Source organism: Coffea arabica, chromosome 7e, assembly GCF_036785885.1.
Source record: "Coffea arabica cultivar ET-39 chromosome 7e, Coffea Arabica ET-39 HiFi, whole genome shotgun sequence".
In the NCBI taxonomy this organism is placed as follows: Eukaryota; Viridiplantae; Streptophyta; class Magnoliopsida; order Gentianales; family Rubiaceae; genus Coffea; species Coffea arabica.
This window is the reverse complement of record NC_092323.1, coordinates 7,124,413-7,143,112: the sequence shown is the minus strand read 5'-3', so window position 1 is coordinate 7,143,112 and position 18,700 is coordinate 7,124,413. Positions and strand designations below refer to the sequence as shown.

The window sequence follows — 18,700 nt, the reverse complement described above, 5'->3', positions numbered from 1 at the left end:
GTAATGCGCGGGTCCCGCCGGTTCGCGCCGTTTTTCTTAAAAACACACGTACTAGGGTTTTTACTTCCTATTCACTAACCTCATCTCATTGCTCCTAATCACATATTATTTATCACTTACGAGTCACTTTTAATCACCAAATTGATCCTTGGTCAGTACCGAAAATTCATCCGGTGGAAAATCACGAAAACCCTAATTTGCCCAATCTTGAAAATGAAGAGTGAAACCCTACTTTCTAGGCTCATTTGCACTTATTATGGAATAATTGGATAGTAGGGCTTTAATAAATAATAATTTCCAAATAAAAGGAAATTTTTAAGAAAACGTGAGGAATTTTCCAATTCCAGTGATTAAAATTAGGGTTTCAATTAAAATGTGAGAGATTTAAGAAAACCGGTTAGTCACAAGTAAACTAGGGTTTTTGACTAAAATATTGGGGTTTCTAGTCTTTTAAAACAAAATAAGGTTTTAAATCAAACCCGAAGAAATATACTTTAATATTTTCTTCACAAACAACCTCCTAATAATCGGGATGTTACAATCTCCCCTCCTTAAAAGAATGTCGTCCTCGACATTCCATCTTGTACTAATCAAGTCAAAACATCCCGCAAGAATCACTGATATTTCAAACCAAACCCACAGTCCGGCATCCCAAACTTCAAGCCTAGGATACACTACAAAGATCTGAAACCTAAGCTCTGATACCAACTGTGACGACCCCACCTTCCCCTAAGGCGAACCAGAGGGTTCGGCGGACCGCCTGCCCAGCTCTCGCCGGGACTCAGTCGCACACTACAGTCCTCAACCCAATTACTATATAAATCTCAAAATTACATCAAATTCTCCAATGATTACATATCACAAATGCAGCGGAAACTGATTCCAATCGTGGAACGTATACTTACATCCATATCAATTTCAAATATTTATACAAGACCAATTCGTACATAAAATAGATCCAAACTTAAACTGTACACGATATAAGCCATCCAGTCACGTGAATAAGCACTCCAAGCTTTTCTTCGCCTTGAGCCCTGGGGGGGAAATAAAACATTTTTTTTGGGGTGAGCTAGAAGCTCAGCGAGTAACCATTGAAATCAGTAATCAAATCGGTTTCACAATAGTTCATTTCAATGATGTCATATAGCAATGATAAATCCGGAAACAACTACAACATTTGCAAAACAGTAAATATGGATTATCAATAATTCAAGAAACATTTACAATGGAAAGCGATAGTAACATTCATGAAAGGATACATTCATTCTCCTGACATTTCCTCGCTCATTTGGTCATTCATTTTATTTCATTCACCCCGTCCCTGGCTTTTGGCCAGGCTCCACCAACCTACATAGGTAATACTCGAGTATACCAAACGTTCACCCAAGTTCCTAATCGCCTGACCGAGTCCGCTTCTGGCTCAAGACGACCGGTAACAAGGGGCAATGGCCAGTTCAGCCCAAAAGGCTTACATCATGCGCAACTAGCATTTCAATAATTAAATCCTTGAAAATTGCACAGCTATTTAGGTCGAGTGCGATAAAGTACACACTCGCCTCGAAAACTCGTTTTGGAAATCATTATAAGCGCTTAACACGTTATCAACCAAAATACAAGTCATGAAGTCAAGAAACATAGCAAACAAGGCACACTCAAATGCCAGCACACATGATATGCAAGAAAACATTTCAAAAGTAACTTTGGAAACAGTTCAAAAGTAAATAATGTAAGAAACGGTTCATAAATAACTTTAGAAGTAGTTTGAGGTCACTCACCTCCACGGCTCAGAAACCATCCATCATATATCATTACCTTGCCCGAGTCCAAGCTCTAAATCACAAACTCAAAGCAATCATACATTCTCAAAGTTTGGACAACATTTCCCCATAAATGCTTCATTTCCAACCTACAATATATTACCGATCACACATACGGTTAATAAGCAATAAAATATATCTAATTAGGCCACAATATCCCTCAATCAAAGCTAATTAGAAGCTTAAAAGCCACCATTAGAAAAACCCCCAATTAAACCCTAGAAACCGGAATTCATTCCCTCAAGCGTAAATTTGGGCAGCATGCCCTTTGTGTTTACCTAATTTTCCAGCCATTTAGGCTTCATTATTTTTCCTCAGCCAATCCCAAAGTCATATATATCATAATGCAAGTCAATAGCCGTTCCATAGGCTCATAACAATACAAGGACAAAATTTAAGCTAACAACAAGTGTGGAAACGAAGTTTACAAAAGACAGTTTTGATGGGTTTTTACGGAATGGGTACATCTGAGGCTACGCTTATCGGATTGAGGTGAAACATATACCGTTTTGAAGCTAAGACACAAGGCTACAATGTTCATGAAAATCACTTAGTCCAGTTTCCAATGCAACATAGTCAAATCCTCAATTTACAGAACCAAAATCTCACTCGTTGGCTGTCTAACCGCATTGTACTGTAATGGTCATATCTCAGGTTACAAAAGTCCGATTCAGTTGTTCTTAGAGGCGTTTGAAAGCTAAGTAAGAATACTAAAACTTTCATGTTTCGGCAAAAAGCTAAATCAGAATGGATCCTAGTCGAAAAACGTGATAAACTGGACTTAACTGATCACACGGACTGCTTGGGAAATACTTAAAACAGTAAGGGTATTTTGGACTTTTCATGTCCTACGTTGCTCCGATTGAGCTGAAATTTTGTAGGCACCTATAAAATACCATTATCTACAACTTTCATGTTTCATTCCAAGCCAAATTCGGCCTCTAACTAGGTGATACAGAAACGGGCAGAACTGAATTTTCAAGTTCCTGAAATCTGGAAATTCTTGAAATCAAATGCTAATTTCTTTATTTTTGGCTTGCTTCACCATCTTAACTTCCCATATTAAACTTTAAACATCAAAGCCCCAAATTGTAAGCACTAGAAGAATCATAGGGAAACTGTAAAAATTCCAATAAAATGGAAAATCATGATCCAAGCCTCTATTTCACCACATACATCAATAATTCAACCATATGTGACATATTTAGCAACTAATCACGCATTTAATCGGAGAATCAAGGTTCTAGCATGTATACCTTTCCAAGGAAACTAGAAACAAGTGTTCAAGGCCTTTGCTCCTCAAGAAAATTACACCGGTAGGTAGCCTTTGTGCTAGATAACAACTTAATCGGAGTAGATTTGCGCGAATAGAAGAAACTTTTCAAGATTTGGAGAAGAACAAGATGAACTCTCTTTGTCTTTCTCTCTCTCTCTAATTTCGGTTATGGGGCAGAAAAATGAAGAAGAAAGGCTGTTCTTGAGTAGTTAAGAAGACAAGAGATTAGGAGTAATCTAAGCCACAAGTTTGGCCAACACTTGGTTTAATTACAACCACAAGAATTTCTCTTTCTTCTCCTTGCATTTTGGCCACAAATTTTTGGTCAAGAAGTCATCATGAGAGAGGAGATATTTTGCTCAAATATCAATAAACTTATATGGTAAGAAAGTGGTGGTCAATTGGTGCGTTCAATCGGTAATGCGCGGGTCCCGCCGGTTCGCGCCGTTTTTCTTAAAAACACACGTACTAGGGTTTTTACTTCCTATTCACTAATCTCATCTCATTGCTCCTAATCACATATTATTTATCACTTACGAGTCACTTTTAATCACCAAATTGATCCTTGGTCAGTACCGAAAATTCATCCGGTGGAAAATCACGAAAACCCTAATTTGCCCAATCTTGAAAATGAAGAGTGAAACCCTACTTTCTAGGCTCATTTGCACTTATTATGGAATAATTGGATAGTAGGGCTTTAATAAATAATAATTTCCAAATAAAAGGAAATTTTTAAGAAAACGTGAGGAATTTTCCAATTCCAGTGATTAAAATTAGGGTTTCAATTAAAATGTGAGAGATTTAAGAAAACCGGTTAGTCACAAGTAAACTAGGGTTTTTGACTAAAATATTGGGGTTTCTAGTCTTTTAAAACAAAATAAGGTTTTAAATCAAACCCGAAGAAATATACTTTAATATTTTCTTCACAAACAACCTCCTAATAATCGGGATGTTACATCATCCACTTGATGTTCGTGGTGACAGTGAACTACTTGTCTAAATATTTTTCCTGCAAGATTCTGTTTCTTCAAAATAGGCTGCCCTGTCAGTTTTAATGCGACTGCTCTTTGTATTTTGGCTGTGTCTTCACTGTTGATATCATTCCTCTAATCTTTTTTTTTTTTTTTTTTTTTGGTTTTATCTGAGGACGCGAGGGAATATGCTAATCAGGTCACTGCTCCCTTACTTGATATTTTCTTGTCATGGAACCAATCTATAACCGTGGCAAAGTACGTAGTCCTGGCAACTGGCAAGTCAAATGCCAAAATGGGATTTCTGAAGCAGCATATGCTTTATCCAGACATTCTCGAATAGCATCTTAGACTTGCCTGTAAGCCAAATATCCCCCTATTTCCTATCATGATTTGATTTCATTACATTATAATTAATCCTCAAACTGAACCTTAAAAGCTCAGAAGTGAATATGAATGTCTCTGAACTCTTTTCGTGCTTCAAGCAACGCTCCCAATTGGCAAAGTGCTGTGAGTAGAGCTTGCCGGGGTGGCATTATTATAACCAAAAACACATCAGACGTAAAATAAACGACGCTGGGGCATTGGTGCTTATCCTTGGAGAGTAAGCAGATGATACTTGGATGTGCGGTTCTTGATTCGATCTAGTAAAATCCAGATAACTTGATGAATGGATAGTCGCCGGCAGGGTAATGGAAACAATTTTATACTGACAATTTACTTCAGCTTTCCAAAATCCAACGTGCAAAAATTGGATTCCGGGCTTCTTTAAATTTTCAAGTTTCTCACCTTTAAATAGAAAATCTGTTGCGTAAAGCTGTAGGGCAGATTCAATGGTGAAAAACTAGGGAATTCTAGAAGGGCAGATTCAATAAGAAAAAAATAGACAAAATGGAGAGCGTGCATAAAATGATGGATACAATTCACAAGAACTTCATCTCATTATTATTCCGCAAATTGACTGAACAATAGAGCACTCAGAAACCATGGGGTCTATGACTATCACATCCTGAACAGGGTTGGACATTCCGATTCTTGGCTTGTCATCTCAGCCGTCCGTTGTTCTTTGGCAATCATGTATTTGCGCACTTATGGACGCGGTTTCTACCGCAATTAATCTTTGCCTCATGAGGGATGGGCATTAATAGCATATGTATATATGCGATTCACCTAGACATGGCTAAGGTGCGGTGCAAATGCAATTCTCTTTTGACTTGAAGTTGTTGATTAGGCTAATCAGCTGCACCAACACCATCTCTTGCTGATCTATTGCAATGGGGTATCCTTCTACCAATGGGGCATGCTTCTTCAACAAACAAAATATACTAGGCTAAACTACACATTGGCTCCTAGGCTATAATCGTAATACTACTTCAGTAGCAAATTACCTCTTGTTCACGAAACCTACGAATTGTTCCTTGATGACTGAAAGTCAAATATTGTGACTGAATTATCTCGCGACCCTTTTTCATCATTTTTTTCTTTCTTCTTCTTCTTCTACTTTACAAATCTTTGTACATGAATGAAAACTCTCTCGCTGTCATTGTTCTTAACCGAACTCCCTATATATCGCGTTGACCCTTTTTTCATCAACTCTAAAGGCGCTACATCGTTTGTTTTATCCAAAACAGAAGCATTTCCTATACATTTGTCATTAATCTCATTACCCATGAGAAGGGGTTAAAAAAACCAAACAAATACCACCTTTCTTTGCTCACATTTATCATGGTTCTACTAGCCATCAAAGTCTGCATTGATCCTAGATGAAGTATAACGCTGAAGGTATTAGACGAAAAGGAGACGAGATTTCGTGCACACTTTTTTCCTGCTAGTTACCTTCTCCAAACTTCCAAGAACGAAAAAATAGAGAAATGTCTGTCTGCGAAGGAAGGAAACCATAGCCTTTCCTACCCCAGTTTAGGCCGAAGGTAAGAAAAGTCCATTTGCATTGGGCGGACTTCAATAGAAGGCAGATCATTGGACCAATCAACGACAGAAACTACTAGGCCCAAAACTCAGGCTGTTAGGCCCGTCACAAGTGCCGATCGTTGATTAATGGTGGAATGCATTTGGGCCTAGATGATTGATTTTTTGCTTCACACTGCCATAATCAAATCATAAACCTTAAAGATTAGTCTTTGGTTTGCTCTATTAGCGAGGGATTATTTCAGCACGGTCGGTTATGATTAACTAATTAAATAGTCACTGATAATCTTCCCCTGAAAAACAAAATAAGAAAAAAGAAAGTGCTAATTCTCTCCATAAATGCCTTGTTTGGATTTTCATTTACCTCACGCCGCTATTGTATATTTTTCTACAAAAAATTTCAGAAAATAATAATTCAAATTCAGACGGGCTCTTAGTATAGCAAGCCTAAGCGGTTTTAGATGTCAATTCAATTTTGATTTGTTGTCTCCAATTTTCCGGTTAGTAATTGATACCAAGAGCAACATCACATCACTTCGCCTTGCCCTATCTTCATACTGCACTTGAGAACTTAATTTTCTTTTTCCTCTCTAGTAAATATAAGAGAAAGGATGCTATGCGCAGCCATAAAGGGCTCCCAACAATTTTAATAGCAGAGGTTTGTACCTCATTGGAGCAGCATTTCTATTATTTCTTTCTCCTTTCCAGGTACGCTGAATCGATATCTTTGCAAAAAAATTTTACGAGGAAAAAAGAAATCTTGTCAAATTTATGGAGAGTTGTCGGAGCCTTATCTTTCCAGGTACGCTGATCGACCGAAATGATCTGCGTAAAAGATTGATCTTTCACCTTGTGGTCCTATAGATAGTAGAAGTTATGGTTGAACAACCAATTAAAGAGGTCCGTTGGCTTATCCAGGTTTTCTCTTTACTCGGAAAGCAACTAAAGTTCTATAAAGTCAGCTGCGGATGATGACAATAGTAGAATCCTACAACTTGAATCCCTAAAAAAGAAAGCGAATAAAAAAAAAAATGAAGAAGAAGAAAAACTGAAAGAGGATAAGTAACTGAGCAGCCTTCGTATTAATCTTGATCCGGATGGGAAGCATTTTCTTGGCCCCCCATAAACTTGTCACCTAGCCATGAAACAAAAAATAAGATGATAAACTAGCACAGTTGCACGTGCTTGAGCTTCTTGCAGCCAAGCACCATTTTGGTGACAAGTTGCAAATTAGCCAGATATTTCTGTAACCCATCTACAACGTCACTAAGCTGCAATCAAATCAAGTCGCTGGTGAGCCAACATCGAGCTTGAGTCGAGTTATCGAACTTAAATCGAGTACTGAGAAATGCAACTCGTTAACTTGCTTGCAAATCGGCTCATATATATTTGAAAACTCAAGAAGATTCAAGTTTGAGTTCGACTAGGCTCGAATTTCGGATTGGGTTCAAATTTGAGTTTACATTAAAAATTAGTCGAAGATAAAATTAAATCGAAACTCAACCCAATTAAATTTAAATTCGACTAACATAGACCTAACCAGCAGTAGAAAGTAGAATCAAATTTAAGGGGAAGGACACCGGAGTACTGAGTGATTCGATTCGCTGGCAAGTTCGAAAACAAAGAAGATCCTGTTGCAGGTGTACTTGTGTACTACAAATCTTTCACACGTGAGCTGTATATCTCAGGTGTATTTATTCTTCGGAACAGGAGCATTCAATATTGATTCGGCTCAAGAGCGTAGACAGGAGAGATCCCCTCCGGCTCCGGGCCGCCCCACACAAAAACCACCAAAACCAACCAAAAAATTGCAGCAGCATTGACCTTTCCCATTTCCATGGATGTCTTTGGGATTCCATGCATTGGAACATGTTTCCAACTACTACTAACTACTATTACTAAATATATAATAAGTATGTTTTCCAGGCCAAGTGAGAGAACGTGCCAGACGCGTCGTTTTATTCGTAGTATTAGAGTATATTGATCAAGATTAACTACTCCCTCCCTTTTTTTATAACTGACGTTTAAGGTTTTGCACACCAATTAAGAAAAGTTTTTCATTGTTTAAATCTATACACTACTTTCCTTTTGTACCCTCATTAATTGTCCAATTCACCCATGTTTTCTCTCACTAGAATACTAAATGGTGCTGTTTTACTAGACCAAAAGCAATGCAAACTAACTCCCACCAAACTAGGAGTAGTAATTAAGAACCCTGTATTGGAAAAGAGAGATAAAAGGGTAAAATTGTGAAAAAATAATTAATGCTGCATGGGGATAATACAACGACAGATAAAAGTACTTAAAAGCAAAATTCTTAAACGCCAGTTATAAAAAAAGGGAGGGAGTATGTATAAGTAAGGTAGGACAATTTGTTTTAGGCGTGATATTTAATGGCTAAATGTCCCCCCCCCCCCCCGCCCCCCCTATGGTTGCTATTGTAAGTTGGTCCGGTATAAAATACCACCCGACTAGAAAACATAATTAATATTAAAGAGTGAGCATCTGATAATAGCCGGGTTTAAGTATCAATATTCCGGGTTAATATTGCTTGCTCTACGATTATGAATGTTAAGCTCTTGATTTTCTCGAGTATTTGCTCGCCAACGACTTTCAATCTTCTGCATGAAAGTCCCTCATCAGTACCTAATTCAGTTAAGAATCATCGTATTAACCATATCCAGGTAATAGATCAAAGGCTATCAGTACATGTAAATAATAGGGAAAGGGAAAAAAAAAAAAGAACAAGTAATGGTAGATAATTTTCATCTTCTTGTAGATCTAGTCAAGAAGGTGCTGATAAGAAATCGGAAGTGTCAGACAATACATGTAATAATAAATGTTTTGGTTGGGTGGGTTAATAGTTACCTTAAAAGAGCATCCGATGTTACGACTAATAATACCAACAAGTTGTCTATTAATTTCTTGGCAGATTAAGGGCGTGCGGAAGGGCACCTCATTTGGATTTGGGGGCACGGCCTCATTCATTGGCTCTCGCTGTCAAATATATGGTGGTTTAGTATTGCATTTGAAGGGCTGTAGGTAGTAGAGTCACCTGCAAAAGCGGAAGTCTACCGGCATTGGGTCCCTTTGTCGTGGCACAGCCCCGCAAACTATGTGGCTCATACCATTTCCACTAGGGATTGATCCTTACTTCAATTATTAATTATTCCCTTCTGAGCCTGACTTTCAAACCTTCATACCGCATCACCTAATCGAGATCACAGATCCCTCCATGAATTTGATCCCTATCCATCCCTCAATCCCTTCCATCGGACGCCCCCCCATCCCCAATTAATTCCTCTCTTTTCGAGCCTATACTGTATACTTGGATGGGATGGGGATGATGTTTATCTCTACATTTATTTTCGGTGGATGCATGCATGAGTGGTTTCTTCATTTTGTTTCCACTTTTTCCTATTAACTTTCTTGAAAATGTTAGACGTAATCATTCATTGAAAATGTTCTCCAGAGACTTTATAATTGTTGAGGTTGATGCAAAAAAATTACTACTTCAAAGCATGAACAAAGGGGTTAGAAGAATAGGACGGACGTCGAATAAACAAATTAAAACCTTTTGGACGTAATCTCACCCTTTGCTGCTCATCTTTGCAAGTGGTGCATGCCCAAGGTTTTAGGTTCACGGGAAAGGTAATTTTTGAGCAAGCTACAAGTCTCGATTGCTTTTTAGGTGTGGATAATCAAGTTTTGGAGACAAGTTTTTAATTATTCCAACCTCAGGTTTTTAGTGCCATATCAAAATGTTGGTTAAACCCGAAGTACTGGCTTCACACTTTCTTCTAGTGTGAGAAGACTTTTCAGATGACATAAAAACCGCCGACATTGGGTTTGAAGTTTGAACCAACTTATTAATCTCACACACTTTCTTCAAATGTGCCTTCTTTCCTTTGTTAAAAGCTGATTGTGATGGCATGATTTCGTTAAGCAGCCACGACTCACATGACAAAACTTCAAAAACAAGTTAATTGCCTCACCTCTTTTTACCCCCCCCCCCCCTTTTTCCTCCTCTCTAACGCTAGCAAAAGGCATCACCGAATTCGGAGTCTTTATTACCCCGGGTTGGCTTGTCTGCTGTTGGGGAAGCCTCTTAAGGTCCTGACACCTAATGGTCGCGGCGGTTCGACCCTTGTTAATGTCTTGTGTCTTCTGGAGGATGGGGGCACAAGCGTAGTGGAATTAGTCGAGTCCGAAATAATAATTCGTTGAATCCCGGATACCCACTGTGTCAGAAAAAAAAAATCGAAGTCTTTATTGTAGAACCAATATAAATAAGCACAACAAAAATCAACTTTTGGATAGGGTCTTGAAATGGAATGAGCTGTGGTGATGTGTAAAATCTTGGGTCGTTGCGAGGAAACTCCCATATCCTCTGGGGTTGGGATTATGGGAATGGGTACCTATCTCTCTACGAGACGAGTACCTGCACGAAATATGAATTGAATTCTTGGGTTGGCATTTGAGAGTTGAATTGAGACCAAGCGTGCCACTGCCAAGTAGCATCTAATCATATATAGAAGAAGAAGACCCATAATAACCAAGCTACTTTAATTTCTGTGATTTTCTCCTTTTCTTTTCCTAGTGGAAATAAATGAATAATTAGGTCAAAAAGGAGTTTGATGTAACTAATTAAAGAGGCCATCGTCTTTCAAGACGGGCTGATCACAAGAAAAAAGAGTTGTAATTAGAGCCAAGATCTTAATTTTACCTAGCTATGATCTTTGTGGTTCTCCTTTTTCTTCTTTTTTTTTGGTGGGTTTGAATTTACTTTTGGTTTATGTGTACTAGCATAAACGCCAAAGCCAAGCGACATCATTATTTTCGGTACGAGCAAGAAGAGAAAAATAGAGAGGTGCGCTGCGGAGATAAGGGGATGAAGATGGAAAAGGAGAGAAGGAGGTTAAATGTCCTGGTCACCACCCGGCAACACAAGTTCCATTGCCGCTTTCTTGTCCCCTCCGTCCCCACCCATCTCTCTCTCTCTCTCTCTCTCCCTCTAACCCATCGCACGCATTTGATCTGCTTTTCCTTCTCTTTCAACAAATGCCCCCTCCCTTACGCGAGTGACTTACGTTTCACGGTTTCAGTCATCAGTCATCAGTCATCAGCACGGATTCTCCAGCACCATCAACCAGCTCTTAAGTAAGTGTAGCTAATCTGGTAGTTTTCGGCTGGAATTTCCCTAATTAAGGTCCTGTTTGAATTGTAATTTTCTGAAATTTTCGTAAAAAATGCATTATAACGATATGATACCGTATCTGAGACGAAAAGGTGATTGAAAAATGGGTTTGTAAAAAATGTAAAAAATTTTTGGATAAAAAATGACTTTCCAAACAGCGCTAACTTGCACATTTATCCTTAGGGCTGTTAGAAGGACAGAAATTAAAATTTTCATGCACCCTTCAACTGTAGCTTAACCGAAATGGGGGGCTGTATCGCTATATCTACTGCCGTGTTTGGAAATAGAGTCCTAATTAATAACCCCTGAGCCTGTGCACCTCCCATACATGACATGATACAACAAAAGCAGAAAAGCCTCTGCGCCTAAAGCGGGCTTTCTTGCTTCTTCTACCTCCCACGCTGTCTTAATGGAATGAGGGGAGTGGAGCCGGATTGACGGCTGTGACGGAGTTAGTGGTGGTGGGACTGGGATCAAAGCGGCCACGTGGGGATGGGGATTGAGGGTATCTGTGGCCTATCACAAAATTTAGCATCATGCTTTTGTGGGCAATCAATCATTCATGGATCAGTTGAAATGTGGAAATTGATAACCTCTGTTTACAATTGGCTGGACAAATAAAAGTGGAAACCTTCTGGATTTATCTTTCATTTCTTTCCTTCTTCTTTTTATATATATATATATATATATATATATTTCAAAAAAAAAAAAATCATTACAGCGAAGATATGGTAATCTCCTTTTGTCTACCTCTTTTTCGTCTCCATCATGGCTGCCGCGGGAGCGTGGTCTCAGACCCACTCTGACTCTGCTGCATTCACCACCCAAATTTGAGTAGAAAATTATTCTAATTGTAGCCATCGCCGCTCAACCCAAATCTTTTTGTTGTGCCAAGGGAACAACCTACGACGTCGTCCCGGAAACTGCCCCAGCATAGATCCAACTTTATTACATCATCCTAATTTTGTTTTCATCTTAGTCGTATAAATTTATCTGAAAATGTAAGACGCGGCGATACCAAGCCAGGGATGCAAGTTTTGTGGTGTTAAGAATAATCATCTGTAGAGTCAACATGATTTTGGAATGAAAATATTTCTATCCAACGCCCAAACCAAATCTTTGCTTTGGAAGCAAAGAAACGACGCATGCAGGATAACAACCTTCCGTTGACCAAGGAAGATCCTTCTAATTTCCGAAAAATCTTTTTGGCATTTTCTGCATGCATTTCTTGTGATTACGGCAACTTCTCATTTTTACGTCAATCGTGTCTCGTTGTGGTTCGATGTCATTTTTTCCCCCCTCGGAACGCAACATGGAGAAAGAATAAGATATCATTTCTTGAAAAGAAATCTTAAAAAGAAATGTGAATTCTCTTGAATAATATTAACATTACCGGAGAGAAATACTTCATGTTTCTACATATCCTTTTTTTTTTTCGTGGGGGGGGGGGGGGGGGGGGGGGGGGGAGGGGGCCAAATCCTTACATTGTAGTATAATTCTTCCGGCTGTTTAATGCATGGAAGGTTTGGAATTCAAGATAGAGGAAGGTGAATTTTCCTCTATTTCTTAAAATTATAGTCCTTTTTTGGGGTAGAACCTTGATGTTCTCGTACTATTCTATAGTATCTCTCTCAATTAAGACATAAGTCTTGGTATTTATGGTCCTTCTCCAATAAGATGATAAAAAAAAAAAAAAATTTCTCCTTTAAAAAGTCCTTTAAACACCTGCAAGGCTACATCAGTCATTTTGCAGTAATATAAAGGTAATCCCGCGGGCTTCCGCTCGAACCAGAAAGCAAGAACCGGAAATCCCTCTTTACTAACTTTTTACGAAAATAATTCCCTGTAACTACCTATAAGTCTATAACATCGTCAGGCAGTGCCTATTGCTCCCATCATCGAATCTCAACCGTCCATCTCATCCCCAAAAAGAAATGAGTTTTGTAACCGATGGGGGCATCCCTTGAATCGTAGCTAACGTATGATGGAATGCATGCACTAACAAATGCAGCATCCTTTTCTATATTTATACATTTTTTTTTACTTACCTTTACTTTTTAAAATAAATTTAACACCTTAACAACTTTTTACCAAGGGTGCATTTAATAAAATTTAATTTTGAAAATTGAAATATAAAGTCTGAATCTGTTAATTTATTGAATTATTGAGTATATATCAGGTTAAGTGATAAGTGAATAGTTTATCATTTATTTTTTGAAACAAATTTTATTTAAAAAATTCAGTGCTACTTAATTAATTAATTTACTCAGATGTTTTATTTTATTTTTAGCTATTAAACGCGTTTTGAACATATTGGATGTATTTGGATAGTATTTTATTTGTCAAATTTTATTTATTTTCTTTATCAATATATTTTTTAATTATCTTTTTATCTCACATAATCACGTTAAAAAGTGATGTAGTATTTTTATATAAAATTATTCCAATTAATCAACTATCCAAACACATTCATTAACTCTGAATTTATTACTTTTAAGTGTTGAATTAGGTTAAGTCCCAAGAGAAATATTGAAATAAGCAACATAACAATTCCTAAATTACTATTTTACCCTTCAACGGCCATCTGTTGTATAATATTTGGTGGGTTTTCACTGCTTCGAGTTCCTCGGCTGATTCAACACCACCAGCCGGACGCAGCTCTCTCTCTCTCTCTCTCTCTCTCTCACACGCACACTTTTGTTTGCTTTCTTCTGTGAGCTTGTTTTAATGGAGGGTCCCTGATACCAAACCTCGCTCACTCTCTCTCACTCTCACACACACACCCTTTCTCTCTCTAAACTCTAAAGCTTCTTTGTTCTTTGCATTTTATGGTTGTGGGCTTGACTGACTTTAAGGTTTGTAAATAGCCCTTTTGGTCTTTGTGCCTTCCTGTGATCTTGTAATTTTACCTGCAAGCTCAGATTTTTGGTTTCAGGTATGTACTCATTCTTGTTCTATCCTGGGTTCTGGTGCACTTTTCTTTCCATTAAGCTGGCTTTTGATGAATTTTAGTGTTGCTTGCCGAGATCCTGCACCTTTTTTCTTAAGTAGTTTAGTAAAATTCTCCATATTTAAAAAAAAAAAGATTATAGCTCAAGCTTTGATGTTTTCCTTCTCCAGTCTTTTTGCCAACTCAACTTTTTTCTTAATGAATAATGATTTAATGTGTTCTCTTCATTAAAGTTTCCCACTTTGTGGATTTAATAAGTGGGAAATGTTTTACAAGTGGCTAAATTCAGTGGAGGTCTGGTGAGGAGCTTAATTAATGTTTAGTGGTATTCAAGTTGTTCATATTTTAGGACTTTTATGGTTGTTCCATTTTTTGTTGTTTTCTTAAAAATTTTTAGCTTTTGGCTCTTGCAAAATTCTAAATTTAAAACTGGGATGGATATTTGCTTGAGTTATGATGTATGGTACTATAACTTTTGCATATTTGATATTTCGAATTCGTAGTCAAGGTAACTGGAAGTCTGGAAGATAAATAAATTATACCATGCAAAGAGCAAAAACTGTGTGTGTGTGCGCGCTTTTTTTTTAACCTGCATTTCGTTTTGATCTGCCAAAGTTGCCATGCTGGTCATGTATTTTGTACTATTTGTTTGAACTGCAATTGTTTATGTGATGTGCTTTTCTCGTTGACAAAGTAGGCCTTTGCTCACCTTAAAAAGTTTGATGTTTTCGCTGCAGCTCCATTTTCTTCTAAAACTGAGACGTACAGTTTGTCATTGCATTCTCCTTTTTTTCTTTTTCTCTTTTTTGTACAAATTTTCCCATATAGGATTAGAGCATATGTGTCTCTCCGCTTTATTACTGAAAAGAAAAGGCTTGATCGTGCTTGTGTTATTGACATGTTTTGGTTACTGACTGAATGATGGCATCGGGTTCACAGGCAATCAAGACATTTCTGTCTGATGTCTCCACCGCTTTTGGGTATTGAAGGTGAAGGGCAGGGCAATGTATCTGTAATGGCTTCTTCAAAATCTGTTGACTGTGTCTCTAACAACGGTTTGGGACTGAAAGAACGGAATTATCTTGGACTGTCAGACTCCTCCTCTGAGGAGAGTACTTCTATGTCGACTGTGTCAAAAGAGAAGAAGAGCAGTTTAAATCTTAAGGCTACAGATTTGAGGCTCGGTCTACCTGGATCTCAATCCCCGGAAAGGGAATCAGAACTTAACCTGCTGAGCTCAGACAAATTTGATGAGAAGCCCTTGTTCCCCTTACTTCCATCTAAGGATGGAATCTGTTCCTCAATACATAAGTCTGTAGTTTCTGGAAACAAAAGAGTATTCTCAGACACCATTGATGAATATTCAACTGTGAAAGCTTCAACCTTCAATGAAAGAAACTGGATGTTTTCTGCTGCTGGTTCCAATTCTGAAACTCATCAATCTATTGGACAAGGAAAATTTTCCGGCAAAGCTGGTGTAAGTGTGCTTTCTAGCAGGTCATGTGGTAATGAACCAAGTGAGGTCCCATCAAAGCCATCAGTTGAGGGGCCACATGTAGCAAATGGATCGAACCAGACCAATATGAATAGACCGACCAACAGCAGTGCTCCTGCTGCAAAGTAAGTTCATGAGCTCCAGACAGAAAAGGAAAACAACAAGCGCTGTGCTAACAAATAATGTTATAATTAAGGATTCTGTTTAGTCTAATAATATTGTTCTTGCACTGCAGGGCACAGGTAGTTGGTTGGCCTCCTATCAGATCATTCAGGAAGAATACACTTGCTACCACATCAAAGAACAATAATGAAGTTGATGGAAAACCAAGTTCAGGTGCTCTCTTTGTCAAAGTCAGTATGGCTGGCGCTCCTTATCTGAGGAAGGTGGATCTGAAAACTTACTCCGCATATCAAGGACTTTCCTCTGCTTTAGAGAAGATGTTTAGCTGTTTTACCTTAGGTGAGCTTCTCTTTATGTCTTGGTTGTACTGGTTTATGTTGCAATCAAAACAATAAGTTTGAACTGAGCTGTCTAATATTTCTAGGACAATGTGGAGCTGAGGAAGTTTCAGGGAAGGAGATGCTGAGTGAGACCAAGTTGAGGGACTTGTTGCATGGATCTGAGTATGTGCTTACATATGAGGATAAGGATGGTGATTGGATGCTTGTGGGAGACGTCCCTTGGGAGTAAGTTCAGTTTATTTAACATGTTTTGCTTGCCTATGTCAATTTTTTTTCAGCTTCATCCTGTGCTAGCTTTGATGCTGAGTGGGCCGAAAATGTTGCAGAATTTCCATTCCTCCCCCCCCCCTCTCTTAAAAGTAACTTGGGAAGCCTGCCTGGAATGAGTATAACATTGAAAGGATCTACAAAAACAGTTTTCCCTTTAGTTACAGATCTTGCTTGTGCTGTACTACCCTTAACTTTACGTTGTTTGTCCTGAGCATGATGTTGCTTTTCACTTTTTGTTCATTTGTGTTATGCATGGATAGAGGATAGAGCCATATAGATGGCATAGTAAAGTTTCTAGCTTTTGTGAAAGGATGTGGCAGAAAGGCCGCCTGTGAATGCTTTTCTCAACCTTTCGAATATAACCTAGGATGTATCCATTTACTGGCTATTTATCTTGGCCTTTTTCTTGATGCATTCAATATTGGCTTCACTCACATTAGAAACTGGAAGCGACAAATGTATCTTCAGCAGTCCTTTACCGCTTTAAGAGATGAAGGCATGTGTTGAGGCAGTTTACCCATCATGAGTTTATGCAAGGCTTCAAATCCTTTAAACTTGACGTCTAGCAGATCAGGATAGTTTGCAACCATTTTTTCTTTTCTGGGGATGTAGTTTTATTGTTTAGGTGTCAAAAATATTCCAGTGATATCAAGTGGTATATAAAAGTACAAAATAAGCAAAACCTTTTGACTTTGACTTTTTTCTTGTTCTATTTTCACTTGCTTACTTGATTACATTATTCATTTCTCTCTTCCGCACCAATTGCTCTATGCTAGAATAAAAATGACAGATTTTCCAAGATCTAATTCTTAGCCTTTGCTTTCTTCAAATTTGAGATAGTCAACCTCACGAATTCATATTAGTCAAGAGATACACCTGGCCTGATAGAGAGACGCTATCTATTCGAAGGTCTCCTTGATTCTGCAAAAACTAAAGCATGATAAATAGGTTTAGAGCATAATATATGAGCTGCTTAGCTAGCAGCAGTTTATTTTTCCCGTAGAATCTATGTTTTAGTTGAACGCTGTACAGGTGTAAGAGATTTGTATTTTGAAGAAACTTGCTGATTTCCCAGCTGCTTTTGGATCTTTTGGGCAGATAGCAAATTATGCATTTTAAATTAGCATTTGCTTGTCCAACTATGTGCATCTACTTTATGTCAATGACATTGATCTGTTTTTGATTTCATTGTTTGATTTTATGCTGCTAACTAACGGGTGGGTATATTGCAGAATGTTCATTGAAACTTGCAGGAAGCTGAAAATTATGAAGGGCTCTGATGCTATTGGATTAGGTATGCATTATATGTTAGTACGTTCTGTCAACTAATTTTCAGCTCTTCATACTTACAGATGTGTGCTAAAAGAGAGTGAAACAAGATTGCAACTTTTGTTTTGGTCAATAACAGGATTAAAATTTCAATTGCATATAAGATAAACCTGAACCCAGTCTAGACTGAATCTAGTTGGGTAAAATACTATCTTGCGAGTTAATCCGAAGAAAGCTAAATAATAGAACGGGTGTGTGTATGTCTACCAAGGGAATGTGTAATAAAATCCTTTTCCTAGTATTTTCTTTCCCTTGTACATCTTTCTCCTCAAGTTAGCAAATGATGATTTTAATGAACCAAAATATCTTGAACTTGGTTTGCAGCTCCCAGGTCCGTGGAAAAGTGCAAGAACAGGGACTAGCTCTTGCCTTGGGTATGGTGAGTATGGTTTAGCTGCTACTCAGTCAAGAGGGAGAGACGCGAAAGTGGTGTAGGTCATTATCGACAGGATATACTGAGATGGAATGCAGATCGTGGGTTGGCGCAATTCTGGTGTTACCAGTGCTTTGGTTGGATTAATAAGTTAAAGTGAATCTCTGTCCTTGAAAAGCTTTTTAAATGCAATAGTATGTATTCCAATAACTGTGGAGTTGGATATTTCGACGTCAAAAATGAAGTAGCTTGAACTGCCAAGTTTATGTGTGATTGAAAAACTTGTCCAGACTTGAACACATTATTTTTACTTGCTGCTTGTATCGTTGTGGATGTGCTAATTCAGCTGCACAAGCTTTCTTCTATGTTATTCTTTTATCTCTCTCTCTCTCTCCTAATCTAAAAAATGTTCTGCCTTAAGAAGTTATTTCTCCTAGTTTTTCATCTTTGATGGCTCAACTTTAGTTGCTTCGATTGCGATTCTATGGTACTGTATTTCTTTTTAAGTCCTACAACCCTTGACAATGTTGTAAATTCCTACGTTCTGGTACTGAGAACGGGATTACATGCAATGCTCCTTAAATCTCTGCTATGTGTCCCAAAAAATCTCAAATGCACGAGTTCATGCTTCT

At 38.0% G+C, this 18,700-nt stretch overlaps 1 protein-coding gene across 1 annotated transcript; it reads left to right on the top strand.

Moving 5' to 3' along the window:
- Positions 1-13,816: 13,816 nt before the first annotated feature.
- On the top strand, positions 13,817-18,438 carry LOC113701416 (auxin-responsive protein IAA9-like). The gene is made up of 6 exons (XM_027222053.2): positions 13,817-14,122; positions 15,077-15,757; positions 15,868-16,094; positions 16,180-16,321; positions 17,599-17,660; positions 18,020-18,438. Exons 2-6 carry the CDS (start codon positions 15,099-15,101, stop codon positions 18,055-18,057), a joined length of 1,128 nt encoding a protein of 375 aa, XP_027077854.1. The 5' UTR covers positions 13,817-14,122; positions 15,077-15,098; the 3' UTR covers positions 18,058-18,438.
- The last annotated feature ends 262 nt before the right edge of the window (positions 18,439-18,700 follow it).

Bases quoted from the DNA above. Each gene is read 5' to 3' on its own strand.
- LOC113701416 (XM_027222053.2), top strand. From the start codon at position 15,099: ATGTCTCCACCGCTTTTGGGTATTGAAGGTGAAGGGCAGGGCAATGTA. The intron at 15,758-15,867 runs GTAAGTTCATGA...CTTGCACTGCAG, and splicing joins AGCAGTGCTCCTGCTGCAAA to GGCACAGGTAGTTGGTTGGC. The intron at 17,661-18,019 runs GTATGCATTATA...CTTGGTTTGCAG, and splicing joins CTCTGATGCTATTGGATTAG to CTCCCAGGTCCGTGGAAAAG.